This window comes from Argopecten irradians, chromosome 9, assembly GCF_041381155.1.
Source record: "Argopecten irradians isolate NY chromosome 9, Ai_NY, whole genome shotgun sequence".
Lineage (NCBI taxonomy): Eukaryota > Metazoa > Mollusca > Bivalvia > Pectinida > Pectinidae > Argopecten > Argopecten irradians.
In genome coordinates, this window is record NC_091142.1 from 303,625 (window position 1) to 324,934 (window position 21,310).

Here is a 21,310-nt window from a genome sequence, read left to right on the forward strand (position 1 = left end):
ATCATTGTAATATCCTCTCCATGAAGTCGTCACTGGGACAGACCCTCACTATTCAAAATGTCGAATTATAAAATTGGTGTGAACTTAAGAGTGACAGAAAACAGCAACCAAGGTGGCCGGAAATATATGGAAGATAACCATGCCATTAGATTTGTGAAAAACGACGAAGGAGGGTTTGAATTTGCTTATTTTGGGATATTTGATGGTCATGGCGGATCTGAAGCGTCAACGTTTGCTCGCGATAATCTCTTAGATGAAATTACAAAGTATGAAAGTTTTTGGAGCGATAAAGACGATGATATATTGGAAGCAATTAAAACAGGATTTATTGACGTGCATCATGGAATGTGGAGAGTTGTTGGTAAGTTCTTAATCGATGTTTTACGTTGAATTCGTGACCTACGTACATACCAAATCTACCATGTCGATCATGTTTACATGGTGCGAATTTATCTTGGGAAGCCCCAGATTCTGAGTAAAAGACTTTATTGTAAAGAAGTCACTATGCTAGTATCATGCCATACTATACCGTGTTGATAGAGAGATTACAATTATTAGTAATTTGAACGCGAAAACGGTAGAAAATGGATTGGACTTTCGAATGTAATCGCGCGCGTTTTTCAAGCCCCACGAAGATTGAGGCCCCGATGGGGACTTTTCACTGAAAACGTGTCAAATAATATTCATTTCAAAGTTATGAAACTACCTGGAAATCACGTGAAATACATAAATGTTTATAGAAATTTTTAAAATATTATCTAACGGATTTCTTTTGCTGATGAAATAAGTGAAACGGAAGATTGCATTCGTTATGTTGTGGTCAAACAGCAATTAAAGGGACGTAACTCGTCCCTAATTGTATAACTTTACATTTCGAATAAAAAGGTCAAAGTACACTGCTTTACTTTCAGTTTCAAATTCAAATAGGAATAGTTACATTACTATAGTATTATCTAATGTTTAATAAATCAGAAGTTCAAATCATATAAGGATTTTGATTTGTACAGTAGTTTTTGCTCTCTTTTCTGGGATATAATCCAATGCTAATATTTCAAATTTTAGTCAGAAACCAGAAACATATATACATAGAGATTGGCAACTCCTCCAATTTTACAATCAGCAGATGTACCTCTGTATGTGCTTAGGGGTTTTTAGATAAACTCTTAAATAGTTGAATATAAAAAAATAACTTTGATGTGTTGTAAAAGTTCAGTAATTTTTAGATGGTTTTAGTACGATTTTTGATAGAATAAATAATATTTTAACTTATTTATTAATAAAACAAAATGCACTTCCGGTGTTGAATGCCTGATTTTCAAAAAACCGGGTAAAATTGCTTATTTTTCGTGCTTTCAAAAATCATATTAAATAACATCGGGAAAACTGATCCCATCAAACCATGATATAATGTTTAAACTTTGTGTTGATGCAAAAATATCATGTTTAAAAGAATACACTTAAAAGTAGTTAGCCAAGGCAAAATGCCTATAAACTGGAGGTCCCTCTGCCGGTCAACATGAATCATGTTTATGAAATCATACTGAATTACTGCATATGGTACTAATGTTATGTATATAATTATATACTGTTGTCTACAGTACATTGTTTAGTCGATATATACATACATAGATAGAAGGCTGAATCAAATCAGTACCCAAAACACAACTTCTGATTACAAAAAGTAATTTTCAAGCAAACTCTGTAGTAACAGTGCATAATCATATCTTGTCATAACATTGTAAGAATATTGCCATGGATGCAAATAATTTTCGATCAGCTGTTAAAAAAAATATTAAAAAAAAGAAACATATTTACCAATGAAATTATTTTCCTTTCATAGATCAACAGAAAATATTGCATATATTTCAATAATTATTGCCTCGTATTGAAATTCCAACTGTGAACATTTAATACAATTTAATGTGACAGTATGTTAATTAGTACCGGGGGTATATATATTATGTGTTTAACTTGAAAGTTACATTCATGAGATGATTTTCATTTATATTAGGTTTTATTGTTATCATTCTTTAATTCATATTCTGATATCAGCATTTTTTTTTAATATTATGTTTTTATGTATTAACATTACATACTGATTATTAATAGATAATTGTAAAATTGGCAGTGTTTGGATAAATCTATATTTAGATTGGCTGTGGCCATGGTTGATCATGAAACAAGTCTAGACCTGCTGACCATTGAGGCATGTGATAAAGAGATAAAATATTACAGCTGTCTATAAATAGCACATACGGCTTAGGTGAAATACTCCTATACCTACAATACACATGTGTATATATACATATAGACTGACACACAGTACTATTGCTTTGGTATACATTTTACAGTTGTAATTTTAATTGATAGCAGTACTAGTAAACAATTACAATTTTGAGTCCACATTATGACAAACTGATAATCATTAGGATTAAAAGTCAAACTCTTTAAAAAAAAAACTTGAACTGATAGTCAAACTCTTTAAAAAAAAAACTTGAACTGATATGAAAATTTCAAATTGATTTGCTGTGTTGATGAGGAAGATTGCATTCATACAGATAACACAATGTACTTCATGTAGGAAAAGACATGTATTCATGAAAGTTGGCACTTCATTTTGGCATCAATTGTTACGTTGGTATTCAAATTTTGCTTTAGCACACTCCCATAGCCAGGTATATAGTTAAATTTTGCATGTCACCTTGAAAATTTGTGCACGCAGTACAAATTATATACATATATAGTATTAGTAATATCCACTTGCTAGGCTTGGTCACTATACGCTAATACTAGCCGATTTGTTTACCATAACTGCATGGTAACATTGAACTTTGAACTTGCGTAAGGAAATTTTCTGTGCAACGTAAAAGGACTACTTTTTTAAAAAAAGAAACACATGGCTTTGTTTACATTTTGACTCAACATTACGTGTATATTGTTGTTTTTCATAGAATTTTGGAAAAATGTAAACAATATATACATGTTTTATATTTATATATGATTCAAACAATTTTTAAATTAAACTAACGCGCCCCATAGAATATATTCTTAGAGGAATTGCTCCATACAAGCATGGTTAACATAAAAACGAAATCCAATCCCTATATATAGTATTAGTAATATCAAATATATAAAGTACCACAATGTCAATATGACTGTGCATTACATATTGCATCAGGCCTATGTATAGCTATCAGAATTAATATGCTTATAGTCAGGGGTTGTGACAAGTATCATTTGTGTGATTGAAAATAGTATAGTTCTAAATGGATAACTATCAGAAATCTTGTAACCATGGCATTGTTTTTCTTTATTATAGATTATTTCATACTTAAGGCATGCACATATTTTTGAGAAGTTTACAATGTTTTAGTTAAAAATAGAAATACACATTAATTAAATACAATAGTTATTTTTGAATCTTTTATAAGTTTTATTTAATTATATATACTAAATACTTAATTTACTAAAATAGATTAAAAGGAAGAATGATTTATATATTCGACTGATTTGTATTTAAGGAGAAAAGGTCAGCCTATGAAGTTTATGAACTGCCATATAAGAACTTTGACATGTTGTCAAATTAACAAGTTATTACTAAATTATTTATATTATAAAAATTTGGTATATTTTGTTACAGTTATGATTTATTCATAAAATTAATAAATCTTGACTGTAATTTATAACTTTTTTCTTACAGACAAATGGCCAAAGACAGTAAGTGGGCTCCCCAGCACGGCTGGCACAACATGTACAATAGGAATAATAAAGAACTCCAAGCTGTATATAGGCCATGTAGGAGATTCCGGTATCGCACTCGGCTTCGACGAGAGCAAGTGCGAAAAGTTCATCAGACCAAGGGGAACAATGCTGACCATTGTAAGAACAAAAAACATTGTTTATCAGAATAAGAATATATTACATTACAAATGCAAATGACAGATTATTTTCAACTTCAGTTCGCGAATTTTTGTATTGATCTACGTTACAAGGTTTAAGTTTATGTTATTGGATTATTTTTAGCACGATGGAACGTATACGTAGCTCCTCACTAAAGAGAACATGCTGCTTCTGCATATGCTCACACTAACATCCTGCTCAGAAAAAATTGTTCTGTACAAATTTATATTCGTTGATTTATATATATAAATTTACATTTGATAAATAACATCAATCTTGAAAGAATTGGTATGGTGGTTTTAATACCAACTTTATAGAAATACTAGTCGTCATTTGAATTGTCCTAATTAATTCAAACTGCATAAATGTAAATCAAGAAAACTAGTCAAAACCAATCATTAAACATTAATTAACTGGACCATCATGCTACGAGGCCATCAATTGGCCTATTGTTTAATTAATAATTGAGATCTGATATGTAGCTATAGTATACATGTATAGATTCCACCATAGGATCTGCAATGGAAACTTGAATTATTAACAAACCGGTATATTCTTTCAATTAAAACAAAACATTGTTAAAAAAATGATGAATCTGATCTTAATTTATGTATACCTTATTCGACCCAATAAGCGCCCATGTCCCTATAAGCGCCCCTCCCCATTTTTGAGGCCATGATTTCAATTGTCCATGCATAAATAAAGACCACAATCTGTATAGATTTGCAATGATTTCGTCTTATAAGCACTTTTTCAATTTTTTAAACGCCCTAGGCGCTTATTGGGTCGAATACGGTAGTTACCATAACAAAAAATAACTTTACAGAATAGTTCAATTATCTTCATCAAATTCTGCAAAATGATCAATTCAATATGAAATATGATTCATTCATGTTTATGTGTTGAGTTCTTGCATTTGTCTCTATAGGGATGGGGTTGGGTGGGTTCAAGTCGTATATCCCAATATATTACCGTAAGCCTTTATCTCTGTATGGCGAGATGGATATTCAAAATCCATGTGTAGCTTTTGACAAGAAATGACCACAAGACAATGGGTTTTCTCCGGGTACTCTGACTTTTCTCCATCTCCTAAGCATCCTTAAATGATCCTGGGCTTCCATAGGACGTTTAACCTAACAAAAAACTATTGACATGGAAGTTGGAGTACCTGGAGAAAAATCAGCAACCAGTGGTCAGTACCAGTTGGATTCAAACGCGCAACCCAGAGGTGGAGGGCTTGTGGTAATATGTCAAGAAGATAAGTACCTACAACCATTTAATGTTGCACAATATTTAAGTTGAGTTTTTGTTTGTATACAGGACCATAAGCCGGACAGTCCACTGGAGAAGAAGAGGATAGAAGAATGTGGAGGTCAGGTGGTTGCAAAGTCCGGCGTCCAGAGAGTGGTATGGAATAGGCCAAAGGTCAACCACAAAGGACCAATCAGACGTAGCACTCCTATAGATAGAATTCCATTCCTGGCTGTAGCTCGAAGTCTAGGTAATGCTTGAAATAAGGGTGTTTAATGTAGCACATAGATCTTTGCTTTATCGCCAGTTTTGTTTTTGCTAGTTATATAATTATTTCTCATTTATCCTCCACCAATTGAAAATCCAGAAAAATATTGTCTTTATTTCACAACAAACCATGTAATGGGTTACTTTCATTTTGTTGTTTATTTTCAAAAACACTATTGGAAGAATCTAGGACTAGGAGCTGGAATATAGGTCCACAACTGATTGCTGATTAAAGTGATTTTGTATAATTACCAATTCGCTGTAATTACCATTCCTAGTAACACAATACACCTGTACCTGTTGAGTGTTATGTGCATGCAACACCAACATCTGAAGACTAGAGTAAAACATGTTTATAATGAACAAGCGTACAACACGTCTATAGTTGTAACATAGTGATTTCATTGTGCGTTCAAAGTTCCTAAAAGATGTCTGTAATATGAGTATTCTGTATTTTTATATTACAGAGTTATCTGCCCTTGTGGGTAGGTATTGATTGTGATGTAATGTGTAGTGAGAGCGTAACGTCAAACTTTTCAGAGAAAACGATGTGAATTGCGCTCACAAAAATAATCAATATATACCTACCCGCAAGGGAGCTAACTCTGTAATATGCAAAGATGGAATAACGCTCTTTGCTTATAACAAAGCGATTGTGGTGGTCCTAAGAAGCTCAGTTTAGCCATGTTTTACTGACTTTGTCTTTTGTATATATATTGATTTAGAGATTGAATTTGTTGTAGGTGATTTGTGGAGCTACAACTATCTCAACGAGGAGTTTGTTGTGTCTCCCGAGCCGGATGTATCGGTCCATCCCCTAGACCCCACTCGTGATAAGTGCCTCGTCATTGGCTCGGACGGACTGTGGAACATGATCTCCGCAGAGGAGGCCATCTCCGTGGTGGTCGATCTGGAGTACCAGTTTGAGTACAAAGTTATTCACGATCCTGTAAGTCGTATTGTACAGTAAGAGCTGTTGTGCTATTATCAGTGTATCAAATCTATCAATTAACGTTTGTTATTAGTTCCCTGCCAGTGAAAACGGAGAGAACAGTGTGTTTCCATGTGTCCTTTCGGATGTCTTGTCTGGATCTTGGTTCCTTATACAATAACTCAAAATGAATTGATTTTTAGAATAACACAGCCTTTATAAGTTCTTACCCCTAGCCTTTCATTTCAGAAATATAAAGGACAAAATTACTCCTGTTATTATTCAATGATAATCATGAACCACTATCAAAACAGGGGTTTCAAGATACCAAAATGATGTGGGAGAGGTAAAAATTTATGATGGATCAGTCCCGCCTTCCAATTATTATGATGTTACAAAAATCATTTCAAGATATCACTGGAAGGTGTCAGTCGTAAATCGTTCTTTATCTGTGTTGTTTTGGTATCTGGTAATTTACCTATTATAATACATAATTCTATAACTGTTTTCTATGTGATTTCTCTCTTTAACTGTAAAATATAATTGAGTTTCCTATCTTTACAGCAAGCTTCGGTATCATACTGGATAAATCCTGCTGAAAAGCTGGTGAATCGAGCTCTCAGTAAGTGGCGGGCACGCTCCATGAAGGCTGATAACACAAGCTGTGTTGTGGTTCTAATCGATCCACTCGGACCGCGGAAACTGTCCATACTAAAGAAGAAGCGAGAGGAGCATTTCAAGAAAGTCAAAGAACTAAATGCTATCAACACTGAACTTGGGAAAAAGCTTGCTGAAGGCAACAAGTCTAGTATACGTACATCTCCTAGGAAATCTGGAGAGAATGATGAAGCCCCAAGTTCTGTTCCACTTCCTGCAAATAAGGTGGTTCCAGCAAAAGCCGATAAGAGTGCTGAGGAGTGCAGCGAGAAAAAGTCATGGAAGAACATGGCTGAGGGTGTGGGGATGGCGGTCAAGTCTTTGTTGACCGGTGACCGGACACGACAGAGTTTATCAGCCGGTGCTTCTCCGAGTCTGGACGACAGTATCCAGGCCAGTAGTGCTCACCAAAGGACAACTTCCAACCCAAGTCCCGCTGGACGTATTGACCAGGAAATTGAAGATAGAATGAATATGTCGACAATCTCACACAACATGCCTACAGTGGATGTGTCGCCAACTAAAACTGCTGTCGTTAACACTTCCAATACAAAGAGTTCCGAAAACAAGTCACTTGTCCTTAAAAAGACATTACCTGCAAAAGTTTTACCGTACACACGGACACGGCAAAGACACTTGTCATCAGGTAACTCAGCTACATCTAATAATAGAATGCCTGATGCGGCATCAGTTATGCAGTCATTACAAAAAATGCAGGACACATGTGATGTCATGGCCAGAGACAAAAAATCGGCGAGTGGTGGTTTGATACGTGAAAAGCGTGCAATGTCCATGCCCGTGTTGATCGATAGCCAGATGCAATCTAGTAACCGGATTTTGGCAGCACGTGACTGCATAAAGGAAGGACTTCGTGGAGCAATGAAGGGAATTCTCAATGCTGGATCAGCGAATCATATTTATGATCAGGTTTTCTCTAATATCTGGATCGGAAATGAGTAGATTATTCATTGCTTAGTAATTAGTTTGAAAAATATTTCTTGTATGTTCACCTTTTTGTTGAGCTTTCCTGTCTCCTCAATTGCAATGAAGAAGTTTAGGTCATTTGACTTTTTGGTTTGAAGCTTTTGCTGTTCCTAATTTGCAATGATGTTGTACTCTTTATGTACATTTCAATGATTTGGCTATTGTTTTCTTTTTAATTTACAAATGAAATGTTAATATCAACTTAATTAAAGAGTTTGATTTTCATTTTTTTAAATTATATGTTTAAAAATATTACAAGATTTGTTCATGGTAAATATGTTATAAAACATACTACAGGTTCATCATGGAACTAAGTACATAAATGCGCCGTTGCCACCGTTTGGATTTAGTTTGATTTTATTGCTTTATTTAATAGTTTTCCAGCCAAGGTCAAGTAAGGACATGCTAGATTTATCGTTGGAATGTGGCCAGAGAACCTGGAGGAAAACCACAAACAGTGGTCAGTACCTGACAACATGCCTCACATGGAATTCTAACTCACAACCAGAGGTGGAGGGCTTTGTGGTGACATGTCAGGACATTTTAACCACTCAGCCTCTGCTGCCGCATAAAATGACAATGGACTGCATGAGTAATACGATCTATTCACTCTCATTTCACGACAGGCATGGACATTGGACTAAAATGCTATGTCTGAAAACCTCATTGAAAGATGTTAATTGATGAAAGGCTTTTGATAAAATTTCAGACAAACTGAAATTAATCATTATTCTTGTAAATTTTATATAGACAGAGAGAAAATATCAAAATTAAACACAATGTTTTGTTCTTGCAAGCAGCCATTGGATATGTTTAATAAGCTGTTGGACAAATTCTGCAGTTGGTAGGAAGACATCAGCACATAACATGGATGTATAAAAGTTTGTATTGTGTCTTAATTCACGTTTATGGAGACGAGCTTGCATCGGAAATCATGTCCGACTCAGACATGTTCCTGTTGGAGGACTTTAACAACCACTAGACAGCATATATTACGCGACGCGGTTAATCTCGTGAACTTGTGCCACGTCTACTCACCATGCAAGGCATGTAAGGAACTAGGACAGTGCTACATTGTCAGATAATGTTGTCTCGCCATGGACAAAATCTATCTAAAAATCTGTGATAACCTGTATGTGTATTATACAAATTGCACAAGATTTTTTCTTGGAGTCTACCTGTAGACTAATGCTTAAGATGTATTGTGTTTTTATTATAATGTATATATATATATATAACATGCATCAGAAGAGTTTTTTCTGGATGGAGAAATAAACGATCCAATGCTTGATTTACATGTCACATCTAAAAAGGCCTGTTCTGCTCTGAGTAGCTCTGGCATGGTAATATTTTTTTTGACAGCAAGACAAATTTAAGTATTACAAATCTAGATCATGTAAAGGCTTGGAATACATGTCCATTAATGTATTATTCAATTCAGCAATCTGTATCATCTGGATGCTTTGACAGTCTGTACACACAAAAGGGAATCATCCATTTTCTATTAATAAGCTGTAAAATGTCAAAGATTTATGGGGTAATTTTGACGATATCCTGATGATACTGATACTGTATTTGTCGTAAATAGCATCCATCAATGATAAACAAGTTTCTTTATAGGTATTAGAATCATTACAATGTGCATATGGATGTTTACTAATCATCTTAAATAGCCAAGGAAATATCTTAAAGGGTTCATTGGCGATGTAGTTATATGTTTCAGCAATTATGGATATATTGGTTTCTGCCAGTCAGGCTGGACATCTCTTAGAAGTCGCAAAAGTAGACTATACTTCTAAATAAACAGTACATTCGCCTGGATTGAATCAGTGACCTATATTTCACTGTGTTCATGTGTCTAATGTACTACTGTCATCAGTGCTGTGTTGACAATTTTTCATTGGAAGGGGGACTGACATTCAATGTAATGTCAAAGTTGACGTCTGGTAAATATCATGAACGAGTCTGTGCAATATGATAATTTAGATGTGTCATGTCGCGATGATGAAAATAGTATTACCACGCTGGAATTATTATTGCAACTTATTTTGACATTAAGATTTTCGAAGAATGTGTAGGTTGCGTGTAGTTGATAAAAGAATCTAATATGAAGTATTCTGTTGCGTACATATGAGAGTTCTCATTGTTGTCAACGTTTTAATGTCTCATTTAAGATCGCTAGTCATATTGAACTGCAGTGATAATACGTAAGAATTATACAGCGAGAGTCTTAACTGCACGATAGGTACCTTATTAATATCACTTGCTTTGCGCATTTGTTTTAAAAAAATCAATAAAATCTACATGTTATATTGACACATAACAATCATACACAAACCTTTGTGAATAAGCAAGATTGCATGTCAAGACATTCAAAGAGCATTCAAATAATACCCATCGCTTTATGCTATCAAGACATTGCCACAGCATTTTCATTTATGTTTATAGATTTTATATTATCAGTACGAAGTCAGAGGATAATGTCTTAACGAGTGCTCAGCGACAGTTATTATATTACATGGGAATTTCAGAAACACTGCGATGAGAAAACATAAATTGCTGTATATAGAAAATTAAGACCTACATTGATATTGCACAAATATGGTTTCCTAAATGTATATGCATATCTGCTGCTCCGATTTCTGATATTTAAATTGCCAAATCCTAGTGTGGTATAAATGGATTCTAGTCGTTGTAATGTAGTTTGTGATTAATACTATATCGAACATGGTAAACGTCGACACGCATACACGCTATAGTGACCCGTATGAGCTCTACTTGTCAGGACAAGTAATTTGTGATGTGTTTCACGTGTAAGTTATGGTTAATATACATTACACCACTCAACAGAAATAAGTTACCCAGAGCTCTTTCCATTCACTTTTGAATTTCACATTTCTTTTTTTCAATGCCCATTCAACATTCAAAGGTCATTACCGACGTCCTCCTTGTTAGTATGATGTCCTCTATATAACATATGCGCAAAGGTCATTGTTTACGGATGAAGACGACCGTTCCGATGTATAATTTCCTCTTTAACATCTACGGTCCATTTACGGAAAAACCTTCCCATTTATAACATCCAATCAGTACAACTAGTGTCATTTAAACGGTACGACCATCCATGTATAATGTCATATCAACATCCGTCAGGTCATGTACGGTACAGACCCTTCCGGTGTATAACCATCGAAGGTCATTTATGGGATGACCTTTCCCTGTATTCGTATTTAACTCTTGAAGTCATTACAACAAACCTTAATGGGGTATCTAGTTAAGTGCCAATTCTAGGTCTCGTGCCAAAGCGAGATGTGGAAGCCGACTGACCCATCGCAACTCTAGACTGCCAGTTGTTGGTGGACAGATCCCAGTTCCAATTTGTAGCTGGTGTATCCGAGTGCGATCATACTTAAAACAGTGTATACGAGAATGAAGAACTAAAGCTATGATATTTTTCTTTGTACCAAAAACTGATGGACTGAATTATAATATACTTGAATGAATGTTGTAAACATGGTGTTTGTTTATGGGACACACCTACTCCCTTCGAGGATCAATAGAGAACTAGACAAATGGTTCACTTACATCACAAACACACGCAACGTCATGTCTAGCGCACGCAGCTAGCAGGGTCTGGCAAGACTCTAATTGATCCTCAGAGTAGTCTACAAAGGCTATATGCTCCATGCAAAAAATATTCAAATACTAAGTATCTGAAAATCTGTATAAACCGCACTCGCCGACCCCTCCCCCCCCCCCCCCCCCCCCCCCCCCCCCCCCCCCCCCCCCCCCCACTTGATTTGTTCAACCAAATTCCCCCCCCCCCGCCCCCCCCCCCCCCCCCCTGTTCTGGTTGTGACTATGTGGACACATGGAAGGGGATTTTGTAGAGCTAATATAGTATATAGACAAAAGTAAAATTCTTTAACTTGAAATGAAGTATTATTAATCATTATCTATATGTAGGAACCAATGCGGCCTTATGATACTTTTGAATCCTGCATGCTCTAATGGATTGGGTACAGCATTGAGCATATGTAATACCGGCTTGGTATCTCAGCCTTAAAAGAACAGCTCAACTTTGCATTAAAAATACAACAGAGAAATTAAATTTTAATAATCATAATAAAAACAAAACTTTCCATCAGAAGATCTATGGTAGTTTGTCAAATCAAGAAATCTCGATGCTGTACAGAAATGAAATACCTCGCTGGAGGAAGTAGACATTGTGTCTATTCGATATAAAGAATAGATGCAATTTCAATATTTACGCAAAAAGAGCCGTTAAGCTGACCAAACGTGTTGGCGATTGGGAGATTCATGAAGTCCAGTAGTGAACATGCTCCTCTGGGTAGAGAGCCGCTAATGATTAATTGTTCAAGAGAGGGTTTTGTGCTAATTGGCGATGCTGTCGTAAGTCATCAACACAGAATATCTAATGTTGGCCCTACGGTTGTGCGAACGAGAAGAGATGTCAATGTCTTACTACTGCTACTACTCAAACGGGTTAGAAATTGTTTTGTCTGATGTTTGAGATTCGACCATCTACGCAACATACAAGACTATATCTATACAATATTAAAAGTTCGACTAAACTATTGAAAAAGTAACACTTTTAATCATGAAACAATACGATATTGGTTACTCAGCTGCAATGACAATTACAGACCGATCCCTGTACACTATGAGAAAGTGATGTTTGTGATATCCAGACAATAGAATATGCCGTAATGCAATCATGAGATTGCATTGTTATAGAAAAGTGGAAGAATAAAATTTGTCTATTGGTGAGAATTAAACTGACAGAAGGGACGAATTTTAAAGATGTGAAGGATCGTTGATCGCTAAAAACAGTGGTGCGGATCTGAATCGATTCCTCGTCAAATAGGATGTCACTTGCCACAGTTACGATATTGCTCGTTCTTTCTCTTCCCTTTCATTTTTGCTCAACAGCCTTTGTGATAATGCTATATAGATTTTGATCTAAAGTGAATTCAGTTGTACTGAGTCTGCCCAGTGGAGGAATGTAGGAGATGATGATGCGTCGCACCTGGGACTGGCATAAGTACCCATTTGCTAAGTCGTGAATGTGGTGAATCATTTCAAACTGTTTACAGACCAGTTCATGTCTCTTCCAACTCGTTTGCGGCTCCGACATTTTGTCACTTGGGCCATTTTGGAGCGTTGGTATGAAGGTGATCTTGTCCAGTTTGCTTCAATGACTAACAGCCATATTCTGTTATCATAAGTGGGATTTTCACTGTATTAACACATTTCCATACAGTGACTGAATGTACGACCAATCAATAGACCAGAAATTAGCAAAAACACAAACTTCAGCAATGTGTCTTTCCAAAAAATAGAATTCTCAGGTCAAGATATCATCCTTCTTCCAATATGGCAATGGCCTTAATTTCTATTTTCAAAATATGAGCATTATTAAACTTCAATCAAATAGTGTATGATACATCACAATTTATTGTAACTTATCATGTACAGTTCTATTGTCGTTCTAACAACATCTAATCTAGTGTTATTATCTTGGTGTATCATGTAGACATTACTTGTCTCATCTTCTATGTCTCTGGACCCGTGAATTCGTGAACCACGATCGTGTACCTGTAGTGTTTTTTCGGCTTCTATCAGCTGATAGTACGTCTTGATTATGTTTTTTATTAAAGCTGTTAAGCTCTGAGTTACGCTAACATCATATGAGTAACTGATACACTTAACTTGGTTATTATCCTTATTGAGCTGACTCCAATGACCTCTGCTGCAAAGGATTCAGTGAATCAGAAGATAATATTACCATAGACTTTGGTGGATACTTTCATACATCATGCGACCTTCTCGACAGATATTTAGTTGAACCGTCAGTAACATTCCATTGATCATTTATGACCTACAAGTGACCTCTGGTGAGACCTCTAATCCATTATTATGACCTCACATTTGTTTGTTGTACCTTTATGTGACCTATTATGTGTAATGTCTCAAATGCCTTTAAGTTAAACCTTCATATGAAAGTCTAGATTACCTTCGTGTGATCTTTGTCCTTAGAATGGTCCTATCATGTGACATTATACAATAACTTCAGTGACCTTGATTATTTGAGCACATTTAATGACCTATACCCGAAGCTCAGTTGACAGCTCCCTATAGCAGAATTAGAACAGTACAGTGTGTCCATAGCCACTGTGATGTATTGGCAACACTCCCCTAGCACCCTTGCGACACTACGTGCACATACTATGGTTCAACTAGGTGGGATTCAACATGGCGTACTTACCAAGTCTGAGACCTGATGATTTATATTACACAATGGGCCGTCAACTAAACAGGATCCTGCGTCAAATTCTTCGCAGAACATTTCTCGAACTTTATTAGGCAACCATCGTGCGCTGATTTTGTAGTAGCCTTTGTGCCTGACTGTGCTCAACCGCTTCTTCAATCAAAAGCTGCCATGTTAAATCTCCAGCCATGATCAATACTACTTTACAAGATAACTTAACTGTGACTGTCCCTGTTTAAGGATGTGTTTATGCGACAATAGCAAGTAATGATAGAATGGCTCCTCTAATTCCAGAAGAGCCTACAAATAACCTGTACATCTTATTTGCGAATCTCTATTCTTTAAGTGCCAGTTATTTCTCTTATCTTTTTTTGTGTGAATATGCATTTTATTTGATTTCAAAATTATAAAACATGTGGAGACTTTCAAAAGTTTTGTATTTGTTGAGTTTGCTTGTAGATGCATCGTTCTTATTAGTAACGACGCGCTACTATGTGTGAATACATAGCTATTTTTGACCTGTGATAGCCAGGTGTAGACCACAAGGATATGACAATTGTCTGCAAGAGACGTATTATTTTTCTGTACGCAGACTATGTAACAAGACCTTCCATATGATTTCTGATTTTAACGTGTCTTCAACTGGTGCTCCCAAAGCCTAGATTTGTCTACTTCCATGATTGTTCATAAAGGGTCAAGATTAAGTACGTGTGAATAACATTGTAAGTCGTAGTCTGGATGTAGTAGTGTTGGATACTAAAATATGTCACTGGTTTTAATCAATTGGTATATATAACTCCAGTGGTTTGTAGAAATGACTATCACTAAAGTTGTAAATATCTTGGGATTTCATTTCAGTTTCTGTAACTCCTTAACAACTTTCATCTTTAAGATCATAACTATACATACAAAAAGAATAACATAGTTGATGAAAAAAATATATCTTCAATATGATAATTCTCAAATTTCAAAGAAATAAACTTTTCTTAAATGAGTCAAAATTCTATAACATAATTTCTTGCTGCCATTGTTGAAAAAGCAAAAGCCCCTGTCAATAAATTTTGCCATTATCATCAAATCTTTGACTCACCTGATGATGGACCCGACCCGATCTACCCTTCATGATGGTCCGACCTAATAAAGAGGCAAATGGGTGATCAGTTGCTAGTATTCAGACTGTGGAGATTGGGGGACAGCGGCATGAGTTTGGCAGTAAAACTCTGCTTTACAACCACTTTTAGTATATCCATTCATCCCTCTAACCACGCTTTATTATGTCATAAAATAATTATTTTTCCGTTGAAATTTGAAAATCAATAGGAAGAGGAGGGTATCTTATTGTTATCCGTTAAGCGTCGTTAACATAACTATCAGTTTTCAGTTCGTAGTGCTATCCATTTTCATACTGTTGTAACTCCTGTGTATGTGCAGCTGACGCATGTTCTTACAATGTCGAGTAAGTTATTGGATCCTGTGTTGTCTCCCGAGTGATGCTGTCCTTCAGGATGGGAAGAATTTCTACTATATATATGTAGTTGATACATTAACATGTTATTCCTACAGGTTTAGACTTGATTTATGTTTTATGTTCTTGAAACAATTCAACGTCGTTTAAAGGACAATTAATAACTACAGGTGTTGCACTGGTTGCATATGCGCAACCGGTCATGAGATAAGTACCTGTGCATATTCTACCTTTGTGCTACCTAAACGCACCTCTGTATTACTGCAAGTGCCTGTTGTAAAAATGTCAATGGTGATTCCAGATGTAGTGGGCAACACGTCGGCGATCACAGTAGGAAATCGTCCAATCACCTTTACCAGATCTCAGCTTGCATATTTTGATGTGGACCCGCTAGGATGACAGAGAACTCAAGTGGTATTTAGGTATGTCAGTTCACAACGTTACCACAACAGCTGCCGAACTGTCGGCCGCAGGAGTACCGAGGGACCACACTGTGGCTAGAATGTCAGTAACTTTTATCTCTCAGAGACTGTGGCCTGCAGGTTATAGAGAGAAGCAAGTGTGGTGTCAAATGTCCAGTTCACCTTATACGTCAAATCGTTCACAACGACTGTGATATAGCTGCGCTCAGATTTCGAGGGCTAGTAAAGTAGAATTTGTCAGTCATTCACTTTCCTCTCAGCTCGACCAGTGGACCACATGGCTAACTTTATGATGGGCAGGTGGCTATAATGAATGTCATTCACCTTTCGACGCACGTACCAGCGACGTGTGATGCCCAACTCCCTGCAGTCTATTAGGGCAGCGTGACGGGACTCAAGTATGTCATTACACCTTTACCACTCAGAACGAACTGAGGCCCGCAGGTAGAAGGGCAAGTGCAGAATGACAGTCACTTTTACCACTCAGCCTACTGTGGCCAGCAGTTATAGGGCAAGTGGAAGAATTTATTCACCTTTACCACCAGCGACTATGACCGCAGTAGAGCTATTGGAAGAATTTCATTCACCTTTACCACACTCAGCGAAGAGGCGCCTCAGGTAACAGGGCAAATGGTCGAATGTCATTCAACTTAACCACTCAGTCACTGTGGCCCGCAGGTAGAGGCATGGAAGAATGTCATTTGCCAACCTTTACCACTCTGCGACTGTTGGCCTACCGCAGTGTAGAGGAGGGCAAGTGGAAGAATGTCATTCACCTTACCAACTCCAGCGACTGTGGCCCGCCAGGTAGAGGGCAAGTGGTAGAAAGCCTTTCTCATTCACCTTTACCACTCAAGCGACTGGGCCACACCTTTTATTAATATTCCAAGTGGTCTAGAACGTCTAAAGTCACCAATACCAGAATCAGAAGGCCTACGATTTTTCTGGCACGACAGTCTAGTGGGCAAGTGGTCGAATGTCATTCACCTTTACCACTCAGCGACTGTGGTTTACCTCAGGTAGCTAAGGGGGGCAAGAGCCTGTCGAAGTACATTTCACCTTTACCACTCAGCGACTGTGGCCCGCAGGTAGGAGGGCAAAGTGGAAGAATGTCAGTCACTGCACTTTTTACCACTCAGGACTGTGGCCAGCAGGTAGAGGGCAAGTGGAAGAATGTCAGTGGCGGCTTTTTTACACTCAGCGACTCTAATGGCCCGCAGGTAGAGGGCAAGTGGAAGAATTTCATTCACTCATTTACCACTCAGCGGACTGTGGCCCGCAGGTAGAGGGCAAGTGGAAAATGTCATTCACCTTATTACACTCATTAGACGAGCATATTGACTCCGCAGTAGAGGCAAAGTGGCTAATTGAGCGACTGTCTGTATTCCCGCAGGTAGACTTTGGCCCACAGTAGTAGGGCATTCTCCACTGGAAGAATGTCATTCACCTTTACCACATCAGCGACATGAGGCCCGCAGGTAGAGGGCAAGTGGAAGAAATGTCATTCAATTTGGAGTTTTACCACTCAGCGACTGTGGCCCGCAGGTAGAGGGCAAGTGGAAAGAATGTCTGTCACCTTTACCACTCTCAGCGAACTGTGGCCAATAGGATTTTTAATAAACTCAGGTAGAGGGCAAATGGTAGAATGTCATTCACTTATTAACTCAGCGACATTTTGAGGCCAATACAGACAAACCTGTATGTAAGAAAAAAGGCTATGGGAAGAATGTCAAGAGGACCCCTTGGGCCTTAACGGTCTGTTGTACAAAATGTCACAGCACAAACACTGGTATAAGTATTGGTTAACGATTAATATAAACAATACAAGGAACTCCTTAGTTGAATGTGTAAGTTTCTGAAAAAAGGTAAATGTCATTTGTTGAACAAACTTGGTAGCCCTTCATCCAAATATGGTCGAAACCCATTCAAGGATTAATATAAGGAGGAGTCAGATTTTAAAGCCAAATTTCAGCAAAGCTCCCATTTTGGACCTCGGTCATACTATCCCCATGGGTCTTACCTCGGTCCTTTATAAAATATAATTGTCCTTACCTAAAGTTCCCCCTTCTGAATCAATTAAAACCCACGATAGGACCAATTTTCATTAAGATCGGAGACTGAAACCTTAAAACAGGAAGTGGGCCAGCAGCCATCTTGGAATACCAAAATCTTTACGAAAATGTTTGCATGTTGTTCGGCATCAATTAAAACCCCTATAACCAATTTTCATTGAGATCGGAGACTGAAACCTTAAAACAGGAAGTGGGCCAGCGGCCATCTTGGAATACCAAAATCTTTACGAAAATGTTTGCATGTTGTTCAGCATCAATTAAAACCCTTATAGACAACAAATTTTCATTGAGATCGGAGACTGAAACCTTAAAACAGGAAGTGGGCCAAGCGGCCATCTTGGAATACCCAAAATCTTTATGAAAATGTTTGCATGTTGTTCGAGCATCAATTAAAACCCCTATAGCACCAATTTTTTCATTGAGATCGGAGGAGAGACTGAAACCTTAAAACAGGAAGTGGGCCAGCGGGCCATCTTTTTAAGATATACACAAAAATTCTTTCGGGAAATATGTCTTGCATTGTTTGTTTCGGCCATTCAACAATTAAAAAAAAACTCCTATAGGACCCATTTTCATGTGATAGAGGAGGGGACTGATAAAAACCCTTCATAACAGGAAGTGGGGCCCAGTGAGCCAGCTTGGGATTACCAAAAAATCTTTACACGGTATGGGGCCCCACCCTCAGTTCTCGGTGGTCATACCAGGCATCAAATTATATAAAATAATCTTGTGTATAGGGGACCAATTTTTTATTGGTATGAAGATAAGGGGAGACTGAGACCAGGATTAAAAACAGGGAAAGATTTTTAAGGCCTGCTAAAAATTTAAGATAAATTTTTTTGCCCATTTGGGGCCCCACCCCTAAAGGTTTCCTATGGGTTTCAGACTACGAACTCTTTATGTAAACTCATTAATTGTGTTTCCCCAATGATTGCTTCTACAACCAATATAAAAATATGAGTTAATATTTATATCCTAGGAGGATGGAAGAGTATGGGTTTTGTAACTGATATAAAAATAATCTATACTATACTGGTAAGGGAAATTTATCTTTGCCCATTTTGGGGCCCACACATGCCAGCCCCCTAGCGGGTTGGGGTCCACGCTTTCAGTTTCTTTCATTCTAATAGATGATTGATACGTTCCCCTATTAATGTTTTGTAACTATTAAAAAATATAGATTGAAATCATCTTAGGATGAATGACGGGTGATCAGGATTTAAAAAGGCTAAAAATTATGAAACAATTTTGCCCTTTTGGGCGGGCCTTAACCCCCTCCTAGCCCATAGGGGTTTGGGACCACGCTCATTTATATAAAAATTTTGATTTGGTTCCGTCCCAAAAATAATGTTTTCACACCCAAATATGGATGAAAAAACTCATCCATAGGATTTGAAAAGGGAGGAGGAGACAGGAAAGAAGAAGAAGTAGGATTTTTTTTTAAAAGGGCTAAAAAAATTAAGGGGGGAAACTTAGCCTTTTTTGGGGCCCTTAAACCCTCAGGCCCTTTAGGTGTTTTCGGGGACCAGGATCATTTTATATTATACCTTATTGATTGTCACATCATCCCAAAATGGCATGTTGTCCCAACACCACCAAAATCTTTGGATGAAATCCATCCCAAGCGCATGTAGGAGGCAGGGAGGCTGGAGTTGGTTTTTTTAAAAAAGCGCTTATTAATAATTTAAGTAAAAATCGCCCACACTTTTGGAGGCCCCCCACAATTCCAGCCCCTTGGAGGTCTTTTCCAAAGCTCTTTTCATTTTTAGAAAAAATGTTGGGAATTTTTCCTTTAATCATTTAAATGGTTTCCACACCAAAAAAATATGGATGGAAAAATTCCATCCAAGGATTTTGAAGGGGAGGAGGTAGGATTTTTTAACAGGCTTAAAAATAAAAAATTCGCCCTTTTTGGGGGCCCCCCACCCCTCAGCCCCCCTAGGGGGTTCAACCACCTATCTTCAAATATCTTTAAACAATTGAAATGTCCTTTTACCTTTTATGATGGTTTCTCACTTATCTAAAAAATTATGGGGATGAAATCCATCCTAAGGATATGGAAGGAGGGGCGGGAGCATAGGATTTGTTTAAAGCTAAAATAAAGCAACTATATTTTTGACCTTTTTGGGGGAGCCCCACACCCACCTACAAGGCCCCTAAGGGGGGTCGGGACCTGGCTCAAAATCAATTGTATATAAAATATGATTGTCCTTTCACCAAATGAAGTGGTTTCTAAACCCAAAAAAATGGCGATTGAAACTCCATCCAAGGATGAAGGAGGAAGTATGATTTTAAAGCTAAAATTAAGAAAATTTGCCCTTTTGTGGCCCCGCCCCTCTGACCCTAGGGGTCGGACCAGGCTCATTTATATAAAATATGATTGTCCTTCCCTAATGAAGTTTCACACCAAATATGGATGAAATCCATCCAAGGATGAAGGAGGAAGTAGGATTTTAAAGCTAAAATTAAGAAAATTTGCCCTTTTGAGGCCCTGCCCCTCTGACCCTAGGGGTCGGACCAAGCTCATTTATATAAAATATGATTGTCCTTCCCCAATGAAGTTTCACACTAAATATGGATGAAATCCATCCAAGGATGAAGGGGGAGTAGGATTTTAAAGCTTAAAATAAGAAAATATGCCCTTTTGGTGCCCCACCCCTCAGCCCCTAGGGGTCGGGACCAGGCTCATTTTATATAAAATATATGATTGTCCTTCCCTAATGATGCTTCAAACCAAATATGGATGAAATCCATCAAAGGATGAAGGAGGAGTAGGCTTTTGTATAAATAGTCTTACGCACGACGCACGGCGCACGGCGGACGGCGCACGGCGGACGGCGCACGGCGCACGACGACGGACGAAACACGATGACAATAGGTCATCCTGACCTTCGGTCAGATGACCTAATAAGCTTATCTTCTCTTAATTATGTTTATTATGTGAAAATTTTATTTCATTTGTGTGGTAAGGTCAGAAATCCCTTGTCTTTGGTAATTTCACACTTTTACTGATCTTTGGATCTTTCAACTTGTATATGGTATTTGATTAGAAAATCTGCCTCTTTATCC

The 21,310-nt window shown here is 37.4% G+C and overlaps 1 protein-coding gene across 1 annotated transcript; it reads left to right on the forward strand.

Annotated features, from left to right (window-relative positions):
- LOC138331081 (protein phosphatase 1D-like) lies at positions 1-7,966 on the forward strand. The gene is made up of 5 exons (XM_069278536.1): positions 1-361; positions 3,701-3,879; positions 5,221-5,401; positions 6,162-6,367; positions 6,914-7,966. Exons 1-5 carry the CDS (start codon positions 58-60, stop codon positions 7,964-7,966), a joined length of 1,923 nt encoding a protein of 640 aa, XP_069134637.1. The 5' UTR covers positions 1-57.
- Positions 7,967-21,310: the final 13,344 nt, after the last annotated feature.

Excerpts from the sequence above, each read along its gene's own strand:
- LOC138331081 (XM_069278536.1), top strand. The coding sequence starts at position 58 with ATGTCGAATTATAAAATTGGTGTGAACTTAAGAGTGACAGAAAACAGC. Across the intron at positions 362-3,700 it reads TGGAATGTGGAGAGTTGTTG|ACAAATGGCCAAAGACAGTA; the intron begins GTAAGTTCTTAA and ends TTTTTCTTACAG. Across the intron at positions 5,402-6,161 it reads GGCTGTAGCTCGAAGTCTAG|GTGATTTGTGGAGCTACAAC; the intron begins GTAATGCTTGAA and ends AATTTGTTGTAG.